The sequence below is a fragment of the Phoca vitulina genome, unplaced genomic scaffold, assembly GCF_004348235.1.
Source record: "Phoca vitulina isolate PV1807 unplaced genomic scaffold, GSC_HSeal_1.0 scaffold47, whole genome shotgun sequence".
NCBI lineage: Eukaryota > Metazoa > Chordata > Mammalia > Carnivora > Phocidae > Phoca > Phoca vitulina.
The window spans coordinates 11,704,114-11,722,129 of NW_022589750.1; the positions used below are offsets into that span (position 1 = coordinate 11,704,114).

At 62.7% G+C, this 18,016-nt stretch overlaps 2 protein-coding genes across 9 annotated transcripts in view; both read left to right on the top strand.

The window, feature by feature from the left end:
- PEMT (phosphatidylethanolamine N-methyltransferase) overlaps positions 1-11,526 on the top strand; it is a 98,001-nt gene extending 86,475 nt beyond the window's left edge. For all 8 annotated transcript variants that reach the window (XM_032432076.1, XM_032432072.1, XM_032432079.1 and 5 more), the window contains 4 exons: positions 5,283-5,428; positions 8,098-8,209; positions 10,894-10,968; positions 11,226-11,526. In XM_032432076.1, the coding sequence (XP_032287967.1) occupies positions 5,283-5,428; positions 8,098-8,209; positions 10,894-10,968; positions 11,226-11,283 (391 nt within the window). In that variant the 3' untranslated portion in view covers positions 11,284-11,526. The remainder of the gene's footprint in view (positions 1-5,282; positions 5,429-8,097; positions 8,210-10,893; positions 10,969-11,225) is intronic.
- A 4,519-nt stretch (positions 11,527-16,045) lies between these two features.
- On the top strand, positions 16,046-17,925 carry RASD1 (ras related dexamethasone induced 1). The gene is made up of 2 exons (XM_032431899.1): positions 16,046-16,405; positions 16,657-17,925. The coding sequence occupies exons 1-2, from the start codon at positions 16,120-16,122 to the stop codon at positions 17,208-17,210; spliced, it is 840 nt and encodes a 279-aa protein (XP_032287790.1). The 5' UTR covers positions 16,046-16,119; the 3' UTR covers positions 17,211-17,925.
- Positions 17,926-18,016: the final 91 nt, after the last annotated feature.

The window sequence follows — 18,016 nt, forward strand, 5'->3', positions numbered from 1 at the left end:
CGCCCCCCATCTTCCCGTGGTGGGGACAGCGGCCTCAGGACAGATGTACGGAGATGCACAGGGCACTGGGGAGCCTCTGCTGCATCGGTCAGTCACTCAGTGGAGCTGTGTTCCAGCTCACTGCAGCAGTGCCCGGGGTCGTGTGGAAACGGGGGGCATGCAGGTATGGGGGCGGGCACACAGGAGCAGGCGGCCTCCGCGCTCAGGCTGGGGTACACCTTCAGCAGAAACGGGGCTGTGGCCGCAGCGAGGGGGGCAAACCTTCTGCCCCTCCGGGTACTAGTTGCCGGGTGGATCACTGCCGAGGAGGGCTGTCGGAAGGGGCGGTGAGAGCCCGGCCGGAAAACAGGGTGGGGGTGGGCTCCCCCAGGCTCGAGGAATGTGGGAGGACTCTGATCCTCGTCGCTGTAGGCCCTTCGCTCCCAGTGTCTGCAGCGCTCCGAGGCATGTGGTCCTCCCCACAGCGTGGGGCTCGGCTTCTAGGCCAGCGGGAGAAAGGCTCTCTGACTTCTCTCTGGCCCCCAGACCCTCTTTGAAAGGTTCCTCCAGTCCATCCCCACCTGGCCACCATAAATCTCCTTTTCGATGAGCTGTAATTACATCTGGAAATGCCCTCACCTGTGTTCTCAGGGCAGCCCACACCCAGGGGGAGGGATTCTGCGGGCCTGGGCTCTGGAGCCCCACGGAAGTCTGCCTGCCCCACGGTGGGAGGGAGATCCAGGCGGAGGGAGCAGGAAGCACGGGTGGGGTCAGCCTTAACTCTGCAGGTCCTGCGGGCATCAGGGCTTTGCCTTGGGGAAGGGACGGACCCTCTCTTGGCTGTGATGGGTTTTGGAAACACTTTGAAAAGGTGATGTGTTCATTCAATGTACAGCATCCTAGCCCTAAATTCTCACTGGGTGACGATTTTGTAGGGGGTTACATAGGTGAATATTTTTGTTTTGTTCCGTTTTAGGACATATAGGTCTATTTTAATATGGATTAGGAAAAAATAAGTCAGCCCACTGGAGGCCCATGTTCATGGATAGTTTTGCCTAGTTGGGTTGAACCATGAGGCGTGAGCTAACCTAAGCCTGAGAGGTAGAATCTCAAGTGAATCGCTGCTCAGGTTCGCCTGGATGACCTGGTGAGGACGCCCTCGAAGGACTGAGGTTTATCAGTGCCGGTCTGTTGCAGACAGACATGGGAACAGGCCTGTCGTGGGGCTGTGGGCACCACGTGTGGCTGAGCCGGGTGCCTGGCATGTGGCTGTAACATCCTCTCCTCCCCTCCACCCTGGGTTCCCGGATTTCAGGGGAGCAGAGTGCAGACAGCCTCAAGTCACACTGGTGACCGAAAGCTCAATCCCAGTTTTAAAAATAGAACCCGAGACAAATGGATGAGTCTCTCCACGCCCACCCCCAGTGCGGAATCTTTCCAAAGGAAATTGCCTCCTATTACTTCATTCTATTATGGGGAGCGTGGCGCACAGAGCCACTCATCCCTCCATTAATTTTCCGTGGGGAATGGACTGTGCCTTCCTGGCTTAATGGAGGAGCTAGAACACCACAGATCACCTGACTGGGGCCGGGCCCTGCCATTCCAGGAACCCTGACGCCTGTGGGGCTAGGCGGTGCACAGGACGTCGGAACAGAACCCCCGGGAAGGGCCTGGCCTGCCTTCTCTGCTGACCCCAGACAGCAGCCCCATCGGGCTTTGTGGCCAGTGGGAAAGTGCTTCCCCTTGGCCCCTCCCTTCCTCTCTTCCCATTGGCGAAGGCATAGAAAAGGAGCCACAGGTGGATGGAGGCCCGGATCGAGTCTGGGGCCGTCCCCCACACTTCAGGGCCTTCTCCTCGCCATCACTGGCCCTAGATCCGCCCTTTCTAAGGAATCTCCATCTGCTTCCAACCAGATGGCTTTCACTGCAAGCCTGTCCCCCTGGGAAGCTGCTTCCTGCACGCCAGAGGTCAGAGTGAGACCTTTCCCATTTTCATCTGCCGCCATGCCGTGCACACTCAGGGTCAGGCAACTTGCATGCTTCTTGGATGATGCGAGAGAATTCTGGCAGAGGAGCGTGCCACCGAGGCCGGCTGCTCTCTGACCCCAGATCTGGTCCCGTTGGGGCTGTGGCTGGGCTCAGCGCCCCGGCCCCGGGCGCTGGACGCTCTCCCGCTCTGCGCCCCCGCAGCAGTGACTTCCGACTCAGTGTGCACGCACGTGTGCACACACACACACACGCACACGCACGGGGCCAAACGACCTCAGGGCGAGGGCTCTGCCGCAGGCTGCTTGCGCCCCGGGCTCCTGTGCTGGGCTCTGTCCCCAGCCTCTGCCGGGGCTCTTCCTCTTTCTGGAATGCTCTCCCTGCCCAGCCCCTTCTCCTGGGGAATGTCTTCATCAGATCCCAGCTTAAGCCTGGCCATGGCCTTCTGGGCCCCCGCCCCGTGTGGCCATCGTGTGGCGCGCGGCGCTCCACCACACGGTGTCACCCTGCCTGCACACCTGTCCTTCCCACTGTGCGCAAGCCCCACAGGCAGAGCCTGACGTGTTCCGTGCTTACCGGAGTGGGCACAGCCGTTGGCCACGGCTCCGCACAGGGCCACGTGGGCTACCGTCACTGTCACACAGAGGCAGAAACCAAGACCCCGGGCACCCACGTCTGTCTGAACATCCATGCTGCTCTTCTGCCAGGAGCCCTTTCAGTGGGCCGCCATGAGGGGCCCCCCAGAGTGCTCGAGGCAGATGGGTATGCTGTGCTGGCCAGAGGGTGCCCACCGCGCCTCATTTCCCTAGATTTGGGGGCCAAGGGTCAGCCCAGGCAGGGAGGAGCAGGTGCCAGAGCTATGTTGAGGGAGGTGGAGCCCAAGAGCCAGGCAGGGGGCGGGTTCCCCAGTGCACAAGAGCACGGAGGCCCGAGCATCACCCCCGCCCACCCCCCTATACACATTCTCTCTCTGCTGGGTGGTCCCTTGTGCCACGGTTGCCAAGGAGCCAGGGGCCTGCAGGTGAGCCCCGCTCTGGGTGGGGCAGCCGGGCTTGCCGGGGCCTGTACCCTACTACAGACAGTAGAGGTGGGGAGGGTGCCCCGGCCGAGTGCTGAAGCCGCCTGCTCTGGGGCCTGAGCTGCTGGGTCTGCAGGGTTGAAGGTGTGCCTGGGTCACAGGGCTGCCCCGTGCGTGAGGGCCGGTGGTTTATCAGAAAGTCAGGTGAGGGCATAGAGGGGTGGGGCATGGGTGTGGGTGTGGGCAGGTACAACGGCAGCGTGTGCGTGACCCTGAGCCCATCCCAGCAGCTCAGCCTGGATCTGCAGGGTGGCCCTGAGCCCGGGCCGCAGGAAGGCTGAAGGAGGTCAGTGGTGGGCGGAGAGCTGGGGGTGTGGGCAGCATGACCGGTGGCTGGGTGTACCTTGACATATGTGCCGCTGCTGGATAGGTCACCGTGCTGGCCTCTGCCCACAGGCCGAGGGTAAGGCAGTGGATGTGGGGGGGCTGCTTTTCCTCCAGTTGATGAATATGTACTATAACCCATCCTGTCTGGTGTGTGCCAGATACCGGGGAGATACTTGAGGGAAGAAGAAGCAGCCTCTGTTCTCCCAGAGCTAAAAGTAGTTGGAGAAGAACATTCTGGGGAGGTGGTTTTTAGCTCAATATTAGGATAGCTTTACAACAATTTGAATTTGCCAATGGAATGAATGAGTGAGGATGGTGAATTTGTTCTGCTTGAAAGAGCCTTGCAAATAGAGGTACTTTGTGATGGATGGATGGATATAGGATGGCTGATGGATGGATGCATGCGTGGATGGATGCATGGATGGATGGGTAGGTGGGTAGATTGATAGGTTGATGGATGGAATGATGAGTGGAAGGATGGATACATAGGGGATAGACTAATGGGTGGGTAGGTGGATGGATGGATGGATAGATGGACAGAGGATAGATGGATGGGTGGATGGATGGATGGATGGATGGATAGAGGATAGACTGATGGATGGGTGGATGATGGAAGGATGGGTGGATGGATGGATGGATGGAGGATAGACTCATGGATGGGGAGATGGGGAGGTGGTGGAAGGATGGGTGGATGGGTGGACAGAAGATAGGCTAATGGATGGGTGATAGATGGATAAAGGATAGACTCATGGATGGGTAGGCGGATGGATGGAAGAGTGGATGGATAGAGGCTAGACAGGCAGATGGCTGTGCCGGGTGGGTAGGTAGACAGTGAGCTGCCCTGCTAAGACGAACCTGGTACAGAGTGAGTGCAAGCAGTTGTCCTGTGTGAAACAGAAGAGCTCCATGTCTCTTCTGAGTGTTATGATTGTGGGGAAATGGGAAGTGTATGTTAGTGGTACATGCATGCGCTTGCTCCCACACACATCCTCTCCTTTGAGCGTGTCCCTCCCAGCAGTACCAGCTCCCCACTAGCGAGGCAGAGCCCGAACATGCTCCTGTGCGTTACCACGAGCCCAGCCACTTTGCCCCCCCCCCTGCCAGCAGCATGCCTTCCCATCTTCAGTAGCCACTCGGAGAACCTGAACCTCCAAACCCATGAGCATGCTCACCCTGCTTTTGTCACTTGCTGGTTAACAAGGCCTTTGATGGCTTGGCCCCAAAAGGAGCTTGCTGGGGCCATTTTGGAGGTTGGGGAAGACATAGGGAGCCTCTGAGGGGCCACCTAGGATGTGGCCAGCCCAGCGCAGGGACCATGGAGGCCGTGGAAGGGGCAAGCATGCCCCAGGCTTCCGGGGGGCACTGCATCCCAGCATATGCCAAGTGCAGGGGCACACAGGCGCAGCCAGGGGCACTCATCTGTTCCTTTTGGAGCCACATTTTCCTGTGAAGTCCCGGTTGCTAACTGGACAGGAATCAGAGTTTGCAAACTGGTGGCCCCTGGGCTGGATCTGGCCCACGGCCACGCGAAGTCTAACGTGGTTGTCCTTCTTGCCTGTTTCTAATCATTAGGGGATTTTAACTACAAGTCCTGATGTCTGGCTTCTCGAAAACCAAAAACGTTAGCAGGGCCCAGGCCCCTCATTGCGGTCACTGCCCTGGTGGCACTGGGGGGCTGGCACTGCAGGGCAGCTCCGCTCGGGCAGGGCCATGCCCTCCAGGTCCCCTGCACCCCACCGGCGGCAACTTCGCTCGTTGGCACCACCTGCCCGGCCCCAGCTGGCACTGAGTTTGAGACCCCTGGACGGGCTGTTCTGGGGGTCCCCCGGGGGACAGGGGGTGGGAAGGGGGAGGGTAGGGCAGCCCCTGTCCATGGCAATGATCGTCTGACCCCCCCCCCCGCCCCCGCCAGCTTCACACAGGCCATGCTGAGCCAGCCCAAGATGGAGAGCCTGGATAACCCCATGGCCTACCGCCTGGGCCTCGCGCTCCTGGGAGTGGGCAGCACGTTTGTGCTCTCCAGCTTCTTCGCACTGGGCTTCACCGGGACCTTCCTAGGTAAGACCCCAAGGGCTGGCGGGCCACGAGCAGATGCACTCTGGGTCCAGGCGGGAGCAGGGGCTGCCTGCCTGCCCTGCCATCTGTGACATCTTCGTGGGGAGCACTGGGGGACCCGGCTGGCTCGTTGCTCTGCCCCTAAGTCTGAGGCTCCGGGCACTTTCGTCCTCCAGGCCTCTGCCTGTCCGTGGTTAGCCTGGGAAGCCGGGCTCGCCTGTGTCTCATCCAGCCGGTTGGCTGCCAGGCCAGTGGGATTGCCATTTGCTGCACTTGGGCCACAAGCCAGGGCTGGTGCGGGTCTGGTGCGGGTCTGGATCGGGTTGGGGGGGGGACGACGCTGTCCCTGCTCTGCGTTCCCCACTGCCTATGGCTCAGGTCCTCATGACATCAGCAACTTCTAGCAACTTGGAAGCCCAAGAAGGAGCGCAGCTGGGGGAGGCTGCAAGAGCAAGGCAGTCTTGGGGACAGGGACAGAAAGGAGGAGGCAGCCCACAGAAGGAGCCCAGCAGGCAGGTTACGTGGGAGGTGCCCACGCCTCTGATGGGCTGGATCAGGGGCTCCTGGGTCCTCCCCGCTCTCAGCCCCCAGCCAGCTTCGCACACCTGGCCGCGGTTTCCTCCAGCGCCCAGGGCAGTCCCCGGAGCCCTCCCTGTCCGCCTGGGGGCCTCTCTGTCCACAGTCGCTTGGGCCCTGGGGTACTGCAGGCTGTAGAGGGGGCCGGGAGCTCGGAAGGCGCCGTGTTCCCAGGCAGAGGAGACATGCGGGAGCGGCGCGTGCGGGGGGCCTGAGCTGGGCCTGTCACCCACCCGCAGCAGCGGGGCCCCCAGGCGGCTTACGCCTCGTGCTCAGGCCGGAGCTTTAGGATGCCCGAGGCTCAGAGAGGGGCAGCGGGTGGGAAGGTGGGAAGAGACGTTGGGAGCTCCTGGGTCTGCCAGGTGGGAACAGGGCACTGGGGTGGGCCCGGGAGCAAATAGCAAACTCCAGGGCAGGATGGCGGGCAGGTGGGCTGGTGGGCGGGGGGCCGGTCCGGCCAGGGCTGGAGGTCAGGTGGGGGCCACATCACACATGTCCCTGAAGGCCATGCAGGGGCCTGAGGCCTCACTCCTGGGGAGGTGGGGGCCATAGGAGGGCTTGGAAAGATGTCCCAGCAATGAGGAGGTTGCACTGGTGGGGTCGTGAGGGAGGGGCGGGGATGAGGGCGGATCAGGTGTCTGTCGCGCAGAGCCGGGGGGCCCAGAGCCACGGAGGGAGGAGGGGCACTGTCCTGTCCTCCTCCGGTCCTCTGAAGACCAGGGTGAGTAGCCCAGCAGCCCGCAGGTGTGGCATAGTTGTGGGCAGAGAGCTGGGAAGGGGCCGCTGTGGGGGGTCAGGGCCGTGGCGGGGAGCCAGTCAGGGTGGGCAGCTGGTGGGAAGAAACCAGAAAAGTCCCAGGCACCACAGCCTAGCACCCCGCAGGAGAAGTGGCCGACAAAGGCCGCGGGGCTCTGGATGTAGGGCACGGCGGCCGCGGCCCTCCTGTGAGTCAGCCCAAAGCGGGTTTCTGTGCCATCCGCCTCCGGGCCCACAGCCCCTTTCCTGCCTCCTGGGAAGAAAGCCTTCCGCAGCCCCCCGCCCCTGGCCGCTCCTGTGGCCCCCGCACCCTTTGTCTCCAGACAACGGACTCCTCCCTCCCGTGGCTGCCCTACTTCTGCCTCGGATGAAGCTCTGAGGCATTTCTGGGGAGAGGAGGCTGGGAGGATGCGCCGGTGCCCTTCAGTGAGCAGCATGGAGCCCGTGGCCATGCGGGCTGCCTGGGGGCCCGTGCCACGTTTCGGAGGGCTGGATGACGGGCCTGTCTGGGGTTGGCCGTCTGACGGTCACACTGTCCACTGTGACCAGCTGCTCGGGGCTGGTCGCGGGGCCAGGACCGTAATCCCATGGCTGACCTCCTGGGTTGGGTGGTCCAGGGCGGAGGAGCAGAACAGGCCCCCTCGTTTCCCCCCGGGGGTTGGCAGGGAGAGGAACTCACCCAGGCCACATGTTGGGTGAGAAGGAAGGATCTGGGGGCAGAAATAGTGGGGAGCAGGCAGGCCTGCTTTCTTTCCTTTTTTTTTTTTTTTTTAAAGATTTTATGTATTTGACAGACAGAGGCAGCGGGGGGGGGGAGAAGGGGGGGGGGGGGGGCGGGGGGAGAGGGAGAAGCAGGCTTCCCGCCGAGCAGGGAGCCCGATGCGGGGCTCGATCCCAGGACCCTGGGATCATGACCTGAGCCAAAGGCAGTTGCTTAACGACTGAGCCACCCAGGCGTCCCAACAGGCCTGTTTTCAATAGTGGAAGGGTCTCTTTCAGGAGGTGACGTGAGCTAAGGGAGAAATGCCAAAGGAGGAAAGCTGCTGGCTGGACGGAGAGCAGGGACAAACATCCCGAGCAGAGGGAACAGCATGTGCAAAGGCAGAGGAGAGGAGCATATGGTGGGTGGGAAGGCCCTCTGAGGCGTCTGCATGCCTGTGGCTTGAGTGGGCCCAGCGCCCGGCGTGTCCCTTGATGTGGTAAAACCAGCTCCCTGGCTGGCCTGGAGCCTCCTGGAGGGCAGATCTCGTGGTGTCCCCCTCCCCCCCCACCGGGGAGCCTCCCGCAGGAACTGTGTGGCCAGGCTGTGAGCCTCCAGTCCTCCCTCTCCTCGTCCACAGGCGATTACTTCGGGATCCTCAAGGAGGCAAGGGTGACCACGTTCCCATTCAACGTCCTGGACAACCCCATGTACTGGGGCAGCACGGCAAATTACCTGGGCTGGGCTGTCATGTGAGTATCGGGCCTGCCCCTCGGGCTGCTGCCTGGGGAGGCGGGGGCAGCCTTCTGTCACCTGCGGGGCCGAGGCGTTCCTGGGGACTTTGTTCTCCCGGGAAACAAGGCACATCTAGACCAGGGCGTTAGCGAGCTTCCTCTTGAAGGGCCGGACAGGCGAGGCTCACAGGCTGCAGGCGGAGGTCTGCAGCTTCTGAGCAGCCGTGACACGGTGGGTAAAGGACAGGCTGTGGCCGGAGCGGCACCGCATCGTTCATGGATGCGGAAATTTGAATTTCATATACTTTGCATGTGTCATGTCATACTCTATTCATTTTTTTTTTTAAACCACTTAAAAATGTAAAAACCATTCGGGCCTACAGACCGTAAGCTGCCCATCGTGTACTAGAACATGAGGGCTCGTAGGCCCCCAGCGCCTCTATGGCTCACGCTCTCCAGAGACCTCGGGCGAGGAGCCGGCCTAGGGAGTGCTGTGGGCTCTGGGCTTCAAGCCATGCGCCCCTCCAGAGCACTTCCTGTTTGTCCATTTTGCATGTTAGGGCTCCTTCCATTGGAAGTTTTTCTGTAGGAAGTGTTTGCTTTTATTGAATACTTGAAACCACGTGCCTAGGATGTTCCAGGTGCTCCCAGACTCCAGGAAGGTTATAGGACATAAAGGAATGAATCTCTAATGGTGGAATGTCAGGAGTGAGCTGTTTCCTGGAAACCCCCACCTTTCGGGGCAGCCCAGATCGGAGCACTGGGCTTTGAGTGCAAGGAGCTAGAGGGGGAATCTGTGGGTCTGGCCAGGACCTCTCCCCTTGCCCCAGTCCCACTTGCAGACCAGACAGTCCCCTCGCCTGGACTTGGGCAATGGGATCCCAGGGGGAAGGTTCCATGCCCCTAGACTGACCCACTCCACAGAGCATCTCCCCAGGGCCCACCCTGCAGCTTCTTGATTCTTCCTGCTGACCTCCTTTCCCCACCCCTGCCAGCACATCCATTGTTCTCTGCCATTCCCACCCCAATTTGGTCTTTCCAAACCCAACTGGAGTGTCCCCTCCTCCAGGAAGCCCTCCCTGACCCTTGGCTCCCCATCCCCCATACACAGGTGCCTCCTCTGTGCTCAGAGTGAGATGTCACCTCCGCCTCGGAGCTGTCAGGCCATGGCTCTCAGAAACATGAGACCCTAGGGAGGCCTGGGCTCCCAGAGGCCCCCTCAGGAGGCCATCAGCCACACGGTGATGAGAGAGGGCCTCCTCTGTGGCTCAGGACGTGGCCCGGCGCTGAGAGCTTGTCAGAGATGGGCCGCTACCTGGGCTGCAAGACGCTGTCTTCCACCAGGGGCCCCGCGGATGGGGCTTCCCGGAGCATCCGGGTGTGCTGGAGCCCTGGTGGGCCCGGGCAGCAGGATTCCTGGGGGCACGAGGCACCGGGGCCTCCTGCTCCGTCCAGGTCTCACCTTCCCAGCTCCCTAGCCCCAGTGGGACACCCCGTCCCCCAGGGTGCACAGCCGGTTCCCTAGGACCAGCCCTGACGCCACCTCGGGCTCAGGGCCAGGCATGTGGGTCTCCCCATCTGCAGAAGGAGATGATCCTTTCCACACCGGGTTGTTAGTGTGTCAAGGGCTAGAGTGGGATAGCACTTGGAAAGGGCGGAGGTTTCATGTGCATGGAATGGAGAGGGGGTGCCAGCTTGCCTCCCGGGCCAGGGCCTGGTGTGGGGGTGTCCCAGGGGTCAGTCTTAGCGACACTGTGGCTACAGAGCCCTGGCCCCATCCTCCTGAGTGGGCTGCTGCCAGATGTGGTGGTCTAGCCTGCTGCCTGCCTCCTCCTCAGCTCCTGGGGTGCCTGACTCGTGAGTGGGGACGCTCTGCTCACTCTAGAAAACCAAACCAGGGTCAGTGAGTAAAGCTCTAGGAGGGCAGATTTCATTTCAGCCCCAGAAGGGTCTCTGTTTGGTGTTGACATCTCCTACCTGGCCGTGGCGAGGGGCAGACAGCCCACGCTGCCCCCAGAGGATGATTCCAAACAGAGTCCACAGAATAGGGGAGGGGCCTTCGCTCTCCCTGCTGGGGTGCCCAAAGAAAGGGACAGTGTGAGGTCCTGGGCCAAGGAGCGTGGACAGGGCAGAGGGTCCCCTCACGGTGCACACATGTCCTTGGGGCCCCCAGCCTGAGGCTCCTGGATGCTGTGTGTCCCCATGAACCAGTTTCCGCCTCTTCTCCCGGCCATCCAGATGCCGCAGCCCAGCCCCTGTGGAGCCTCGGGGATCCGAGGGGACTAGAAAACATGGGACCAGCTGGACAGCAGGTGCCCCCAGGCTCTTCCAGCAGGGAGCCCACGAAGGGCCCACTGGACACTCCACATGCCTTTGGGGGCACTGGACCCATTTCTAGAAAACAGCCTGAGGACACTGTCGGTGGAGGGCAGGTCCCCTGGAACATCCTCCTTGTGCAGAAAAAAATCCGCTTGGCCACTCGGGTGGTTCTGAGAGGCCATTCTTTCCTTCCCGACTCATCTGCACGGTGTCCTGAACCGGGGAGCCGGGGACATGGGAAAGGGAGTGTGGGCCCCCCTTTGAGGACTGAGCCAGCCCGGATAGGCAGTCAGCGAGCGGCCAGAGGGTCAGGACCCGGACGGCGGGGGCCCTGGTCCGAGAGAGAAGGCCGGGCTCGGGACCTGAGAGCATCTTCCCCACAGGCACGCCAGCCCCACCGGCCTGCTGCTGACCGCGGTTGTGGCCCTCGTCTACATGGTCGCCATCCTGTACGAGGAGTGAGTAGACACCTGTCACACACGAGGAGCGCGCCCGCCGAGCTGGGCCCGACTGCCCATCACGGCCCGAGCGGCCCACGGGAAGCTTCGAGCAGGCCCAGTGGGGCCTGGGGGGCCGGGCAGCCGGTGCTGAGGGAGCCCGGGCCTCCTGCCCCCCTGCGGACACCCCCTCCGACCACGCTCCGGCGGGGGGCAGGCCTGGGGTGGTAGCATCACTCCCGAGCCCTGCTGACCGGAGCCTCTCTCCCTGTCCGCAGGCCCTTCACCACGCAGATCTACCAGCAGAAAGCCTCCCCGTCCCACAAGAGGAGCTGACTGGGCCTTCGGCCACGTCGCGGAGCGTCTGTCGCCTCCGGCCTGCCCCGAGTGCCAAGCCCTGCAGCGGGGAGACGGGCCCCGGCCGCCGCTCGGTGTTGGCGCCCGGCGAGGGCCACTCCAGTGCCTTGGAAACCTCTGCCTTGGGGGCCCTGGACATGCTGTCGTCTGGCCACTGAGCCCCCCTGCCCTGCAGCCCCCAGTACGTCCTAACTCACCAATAAAGGCACCCTGACACCGGCATCCCCTCCGGCTCTCTGTCTGGCCAGGGGGGGCAAGGGGAGGGAGTTTGGGGCTGCGGGGAGTAGGGCATTCCCCTGAGGGCTCCAGGCCAGGCTGGTGTGGCCCTCCTTCTCGCTGAAGCCTGTCAGCCCTGAGCTGGGCACCACCATCCACACACGGCAGGGAAGGGACTTGCCCGGATGTTTGGGCTTCCTGTGCTGGTGGCCTCACCCCTGCCCCAGTACCCCCTCTTCTGTCCCTTTCCTTTGGGGAGCCAGCCCAGGCTCAGGGTGGGGGTATCATCATACCACCCAGCGGCCCAACACCCCCACATGACAAGGAGCTCCCAGCCTCTGTGAGCTGCCATCCAGGTAAATGATCAGAGAGTGAAAAATATGCCGAAAATTTAAAAGCCACATGAAAGTACCTGGTAGGGGTGGGAGCCGCATTAGCCGTGGTGATCGGGGACCCTCTGAGGAGGTGATATTTGAGCTGAGACCCAAATGAGATCTGAGGGAGGAAACTGGAGGATTCCAGGCAGTTGGAATGGCAAATGCAAAGGCCCTGTGGTCAGAACAAGCATGGGTGCCCAAAGCAGCGGGCTCTGAGGGACCGAGTGAGGGAGGAGCATCACCGGCTGGTGCCCCCTGGGGCATGACCGCATTCGCAGAAAGCTGGGCCATGACACTCATGATCTCTGAACCCCAGGCCACCAGGTCCAGCCTAGAGAAGCTGGCCTTGGAGACAGATCGTCTTTGTGGAGTGATCTGAGTGTTATCAGAAAAGTCCAAATGTGGTCACACCGCAACCCCCTTGGGCCTATGACGGGCCTGCGTCTGGACGGGAATGTGCACGGCCCTGAAGGCTGCCATGAGGTGGGCTTGGGAAGGCGCTGTGGCTGAGGAAAGAGGGAGGGCTTGTGTGCTTCCCCAGATTTGCTAGCAATGCTTGACCTGCAGAGGGAGGGAAGGGCCAGGCCCGGCTGGACCGCGGACATGTGGCGTGCACCTGCTCTGGGGCCCTGCCTAGCACTGGTGTCTCAAGACCACATGGGCCGGGGTCACCCCCGTTTGCCGGCTGAGGCTGGGTGACTTGTCCTGGAGGCACAGGTCTGCCCCACCCCAAGCTCATGCTCTCTCTCTCCCGCTGAGGGGGGAGGAGTTGAAGAGAACTGGGGGCTCCCGGGGCCATGGGGTGGGGCTTCCTGGGTGTGACCAGAGGACCTGGGCCCTGCACCCAAGTCTCCCCCCACACCCTGGGGCTGAACTTGGCATCTCTGGTTAACGCTGACATTTCTCTCCTAATTCTTCGTGGGCCTCAAGTCACCAGGAGGAATAGGCCCCGTAATCATCTGGGGCCTGTTGGTCAAGCCTGACTGCGGAGCCGAGTGCACAGGGCCTGGCCCTCCTCCAGGCCCCAGCCTTGTCTGCAGGCCACCAGCCCTCCCAGGACACAGGCTAGGCCTTCCCCTCGCGACACTGGGAGAGCGGCGTGAGCCCAGACTCCACCCGTGCACGCAGCTCTCAGAGCCCCCGTCCCCCGCCCTGTAAAAGGGCCGTGATATTGACGCCTGCCTAATGTATGCAGCAGGTGACCAGGTGGGGCAGGCTGGGCCTCCCTCGTCGCTCAGGGAGCTCCTCGAGCCCTCTTCTTGGATTTCTGGAATCCAGAGTCTATCTCTGGCCTTGACGGGCCACAGGAGGCATCTAGTCTGATCTTACCCAGTGCTTCAATCCCTGCGTCTGCTTGCACACCCCTAGGAACAGGGAGCTCGCTCCTCCACAAGGACCTCTGCACACACAGCGTTTGAGGCTACGCTGCTGTCCTGAAGGCTTTGTCAGGGCAGGACGGACAAGCTCCAGGCAGCCCGACCCACGGGTCCACGTGGCGGTTTGGGGAATGAATGACACATACACTCAGGACTTAACTCGGCTGACTTGGGAGGACATGTCTTATCAATGGACATGCCCAGAAGCTACCAGGAATTGTGGTTGAGAATGCAGGCTGGGCTCAGGACCAGCCACGGGTGCTCACCAGCTAGAAGGGGCCGGGCCATGATGTCAGCGCCAACCTTGACATCTGACCTGGGGTGGGGGAGGGAGCCTCTGATTCCAGGCTGGGTCCCAGTCCCCTGGATCTCCCGAGGGAGAGCTGGGTTCAAATCCTTGACCCTGCCACCCTTGAGCCTCTGCTCATCACAGTGGCCCTCCCGGGACCGGAGGCCACCTTCTCTGGCCCTCTAGCATGGGCCATCAGGAAGGAGCCAGAAGCCATCCTATTTCAGAGCCCAGCTGCCCATACTGTGCCTTCATGGGAGGCAGAGAGAGGGCCCCTCATCCAGGGATGATGCAGGCCCAGGCCGTGACCAGCCCCTGCTCGCATCCTTGTCTGGTCCATTTCTGCAATGAACGCCCTGCACCACTGTCCACAGCGGCCCTGTCTGCAGGGCACCCGGCTCGGTTCTTTCTCATCTCAGACGGGGAGGGCAGGGGAGAGCAGCCTCAGCAGGGTCAAGAGGGTGGGGGGGACCCAGCCCAGCTGGCCTGTCACACAATGACACCCAGAATCAGAGCCGAGTGGTAAGCCCTTGGGTGCTCATCAAGTGATGTGTGTCTCTGAAACCTCATCGACAGTAGACACGAGGCTTGGGGACAGATGTGGAGGGGCAGGGAGATCTGAGGGGTGCGCTCTGAGAAACGGGGCGTGGATGTCCCACAGTGGGGGCCAGAGCTTTAGGAGGGTCACAGTAGGTGGGTAAGAGCCAGGACTGCCGGCCCCCTGGGTTCGAGCCCCAGCCCTGCCGCTACTACCTGTGGACCCTGGCCAAGTCATGTCCCCTGCCTCAGTTTCTCCATCCGTAAAATACCAAGAGAAATAGTTCCTACCCCTCAAGGTTGCCAGAAGGAAGGACCTAGAACAGTGCCTGGCACAAATAAAGCCTCCCCGGGTGTCCCCTCCAGAGGGTGTGCGATTCTGCGGGTATCCCTGTCATTGAGGGGCTGGAGAAGATGGCCTCTGAGAGCCCCAGGTGCTGTGCCAACAGCCGGGGGCTGCAGGCTGGCGCCCCTGACACTGCCCTGAGCACCCAGGCCTGTGCAGCTAGGTGGGTGGCACCAGCTACCGGCTCCCTGGCTTTCTTCCAAACCGGACTTGCTGCCGTGGGGAGCGCCGGCTTTCCCCTGGCTCCAGGCCCTTGAGCCCATCAGCCCCGTGCGGGGTACTCATCAGCCTGCTGCCTCCTCTCTTGGCTCCGGAACCCCCCAGGCCCACCCCCGGGGCTGCGAGCCCAGGGGTCATTTACTATTGCTATTGTTACCACGCCCTGCCCCTTACACAGCTTGTACTTTCTCCTCCGCGATCAGAACCAGAACCGCTATTTTCCAGAAGAGGCACCCGAGACCCAGGCAAGGCAAGAGACTGCTTTAACCCCGGGGCTTTGAGGCCCAGCGCCCCCGCCCCCGCCCCCAGTTGCAAAATGGGAATGTTGGCCCAAGCGACTCTCAAGGCACAGAACTCTGTGGGGGAGGGAGGAGGGCACGTTGGCCCAGGCTTGAGCAAGGAAGGGCAAGTCTCTGGTCCTTCGGGTGCCACACAGGAAAAGGATGGGGACAGCCCCTGCCGGCTTCAGAGCATCCCTGGCTGGGCGAAAGGGGACGCCGAGGCCTGCCGTAGAGCGCGGGGCGGGGGACGGCTCCTGCTGGGTCTCGGTCTGGAGCCCCAAGGCCCGCGCCCCGCACCTGGCCAGACCCCAACCTGGAGGCTCGCCCCGCGCTCCAGCCCCAAAAGCGGTGCCCGCGGCCTCCCCGCGCCGCCGGCGGGGCCTCTGCTGCCCTCTGGCGGCCGGAGCGCGCGGCACCGCCCTCGGCGCTAACACGGTCGCCGGGCACCGGGCACGCGCCCGCGGACGCAAACGGGGCTGCCGCGGGGGCTCGCTCTCGGGACCGAGGAGAGAAGGGACGTACGCCGGGTTCGGTGCGCGGTGCCGAGCACTGGTAAGCAGCTGCGATTACGCTGCTGCTGGGCCGGGATTGCTCTTCTTATTCTCTGGGTAAACTGAGGCCCAAAGGAAGTGAGTGTGAGCGTGAGAGTGCGTGTGTGTGTGTGTGAGTGTTGCGGGTGGGGTCCTTGCCCCAGGGCAGAGAGGGTCAGAGGCACAGGCGGGACTACAACCCCGACGCCCTTGCGGCCGCCGAGCCCCGTGCCGTGGAGAACGGGGTCCGCGCGCCCCTAGCCCCAGCGGGACCCGGGACTCAGTTGCTCCCCGCGCGCGGCAGGCAGAAGCAGCAGCGGCGGGCGGAGGTCGCGGGAGGGGGCGGGGGGGCCCGCGGGACGTGACGCACGGAGGCTGGGAGGGCGCGGGGCGGGGCGGCCGCGCAGGCTGTATATAAGGGCGGCCTCGGGGCGCACAGAACAGGAGTGAGCGACTTTGTCCGAGAGCCGGAGCGGAGCTCGAGCCGGAGCCCTGCCCCAGCCGCAGCCGCAGCCGCAGCCGCAGCCGCAGCCCGAGCGAGCGGAGCCGCCTAGCCGCGCAGCCCCGCGCCAGCCCCGCGCCAGCCCCGGCCGCCCTCCGCGCTTCTCTCGGCCCCGCGCCCGCCCCTGCGGCCCCTCCGCCCAATGAAACTGGCCGCGATGATCAAGAAGATGTGCCCGAGCGACTCGGAGCTGAGTATCCCGGCCAAGAACTGCTACCGCATGGTCATCCTCGGCTCGTCCAAGGTGGGCAAGACGGCCATCGTGTCGCGCTTCCTCACGGGCCGCTTCGAGGACGCCTACACGCCCACCATCGAGGACTTCCACCGCAAGTTCTACTCCATCCGCGGCGAGGTCTACCAGCTCGACATCCTCGACACGTCCGGCAACCACCCGTTCCCCGCCATGCGGCGCCTCTCCATCCTCACCGGTGAGCGGCAGGCCCGGCCCGGCGGCGGGCGGGGGGCGGGGAGGGAGCTGCGCCACCGGGAGGGCGGCGACCCCCGGTCCCAACGCCGCGCGCCACGGGGCGCGGGGAGAGTTCGGGGCGTCCCCCGCGCGCGGCGGCTGGAGCCCCGACGCCTGGCGGCGGGGCGCCCACGCCCCCGTCGGCCCCGCTTCGGCTGTCCCCTTGGCCGCCGCCCTCCCCGGCTCCTTTAACGCCCCTTCTGTCCCCTGTAGGAGACGTTTTCATCCTGGTGTTCAGCCTGGACAACCGCGACTCCTTCGAGGAGGTGCAGAGGCTCAAGCAGCAGATCCTGGACACCAAGTCTTGCCTCAAGAACAAAACCAAGGAGAACGTGGACGTGCCGCTGGTCATCTGCGGCAACAAGGGGGACCGGGACTTCTACCGCGAGGTGGAGCAGCGCGAGATCGAGCGGCTGGTGGGCGACGACCCCCAGCGCTGCGCCTACTTCGAGATCTCGGCCAAGAAGAACAGCAGCCTGGACCAGATGTTCCGGGCGCTCTTCGCCATGGCCAAGCTGCCCAGCGAGATGAGCCCGGACCTGCACCGCAAGGTGTCCGTGCAGTACTGCGACGTGCTGCACAAGAAGGCGCTGCGGAACAAGAAGCTGCTGCGAGCCGGCAGCGGCGGCGGGGACCCCGGCGACGCCTTCGGCATCGTGGCGCCCTTCGCGCGCCGGCCCAGCGTGCACAGCGACCTCATGTACATCCGCGAGAAGGCCAGCGGCGGCGGCCAGGCCAAGGACAAGGAGCGCTGCGTCATCAGCTAGGAGCCCCCCCCCCCCCCCCCCCAACCCCCCCCGCGCCGGCGACAGAACCTAAGGAGGACCTTTTTTTGAAAAGTCACGTCTGACGTCCGGGCCAGCCCCGGGCCGCGTGCGCGCGGACTGGCGTCTTCCTTCCCCGCGACCCGCGCGCACCGGGGAGGCGCAAACGACGAAGGGACGGTCATCTGCTCTGGAAGGAAAGAGAACTGGCTCAGACCGAGACTCTCCCCCACCCCCACCTCCCGTCCCCCATGGGCCCTGCCACCCCCACGGGTTGGGGGCACAGGCCCCGGCAGAGGGGGAATTTGTCTTGTTTCTGACAAAGACAAGAATGGGGGTGGGGGGGTGGTATAAGTTAATCAGCCTCCGTTAGGCTTTGGGAAACCCGTCCTGCTCCCTGGAGGGTCAAGACGGGACAAATGGGGCATTAACTTGTCTGTGATTCTGGGTTGCCATGACAGCAAACGAAAGCCTCTGCCCTCCCGAGACTAAGGGGGTGTGGGTCAGATCATAGCCAAGTGACTTGTTTACATGTGTGTGTGAAATTGCACAAAGGAAAACAAAACACACAACTTGCACTTTAATAGTCGTTCTGAGGTCATCATGGACATGAACAAACTCTTACCCAGCTGTTCCTACTGTGTGTGTGAGACAGTCTTTATAAAGTTATTGCTATTGTTTTTTTTATAATACAAAATAAAATAATTTAAAACAGAAAGTCATATGCTTCCTTTGCTTTTAGAAATGGCTGGAAGGGTGAAGGGTCAGAAGGGAGGGGTGGGGCTTACTTCTGGGGTATTAGACTCACC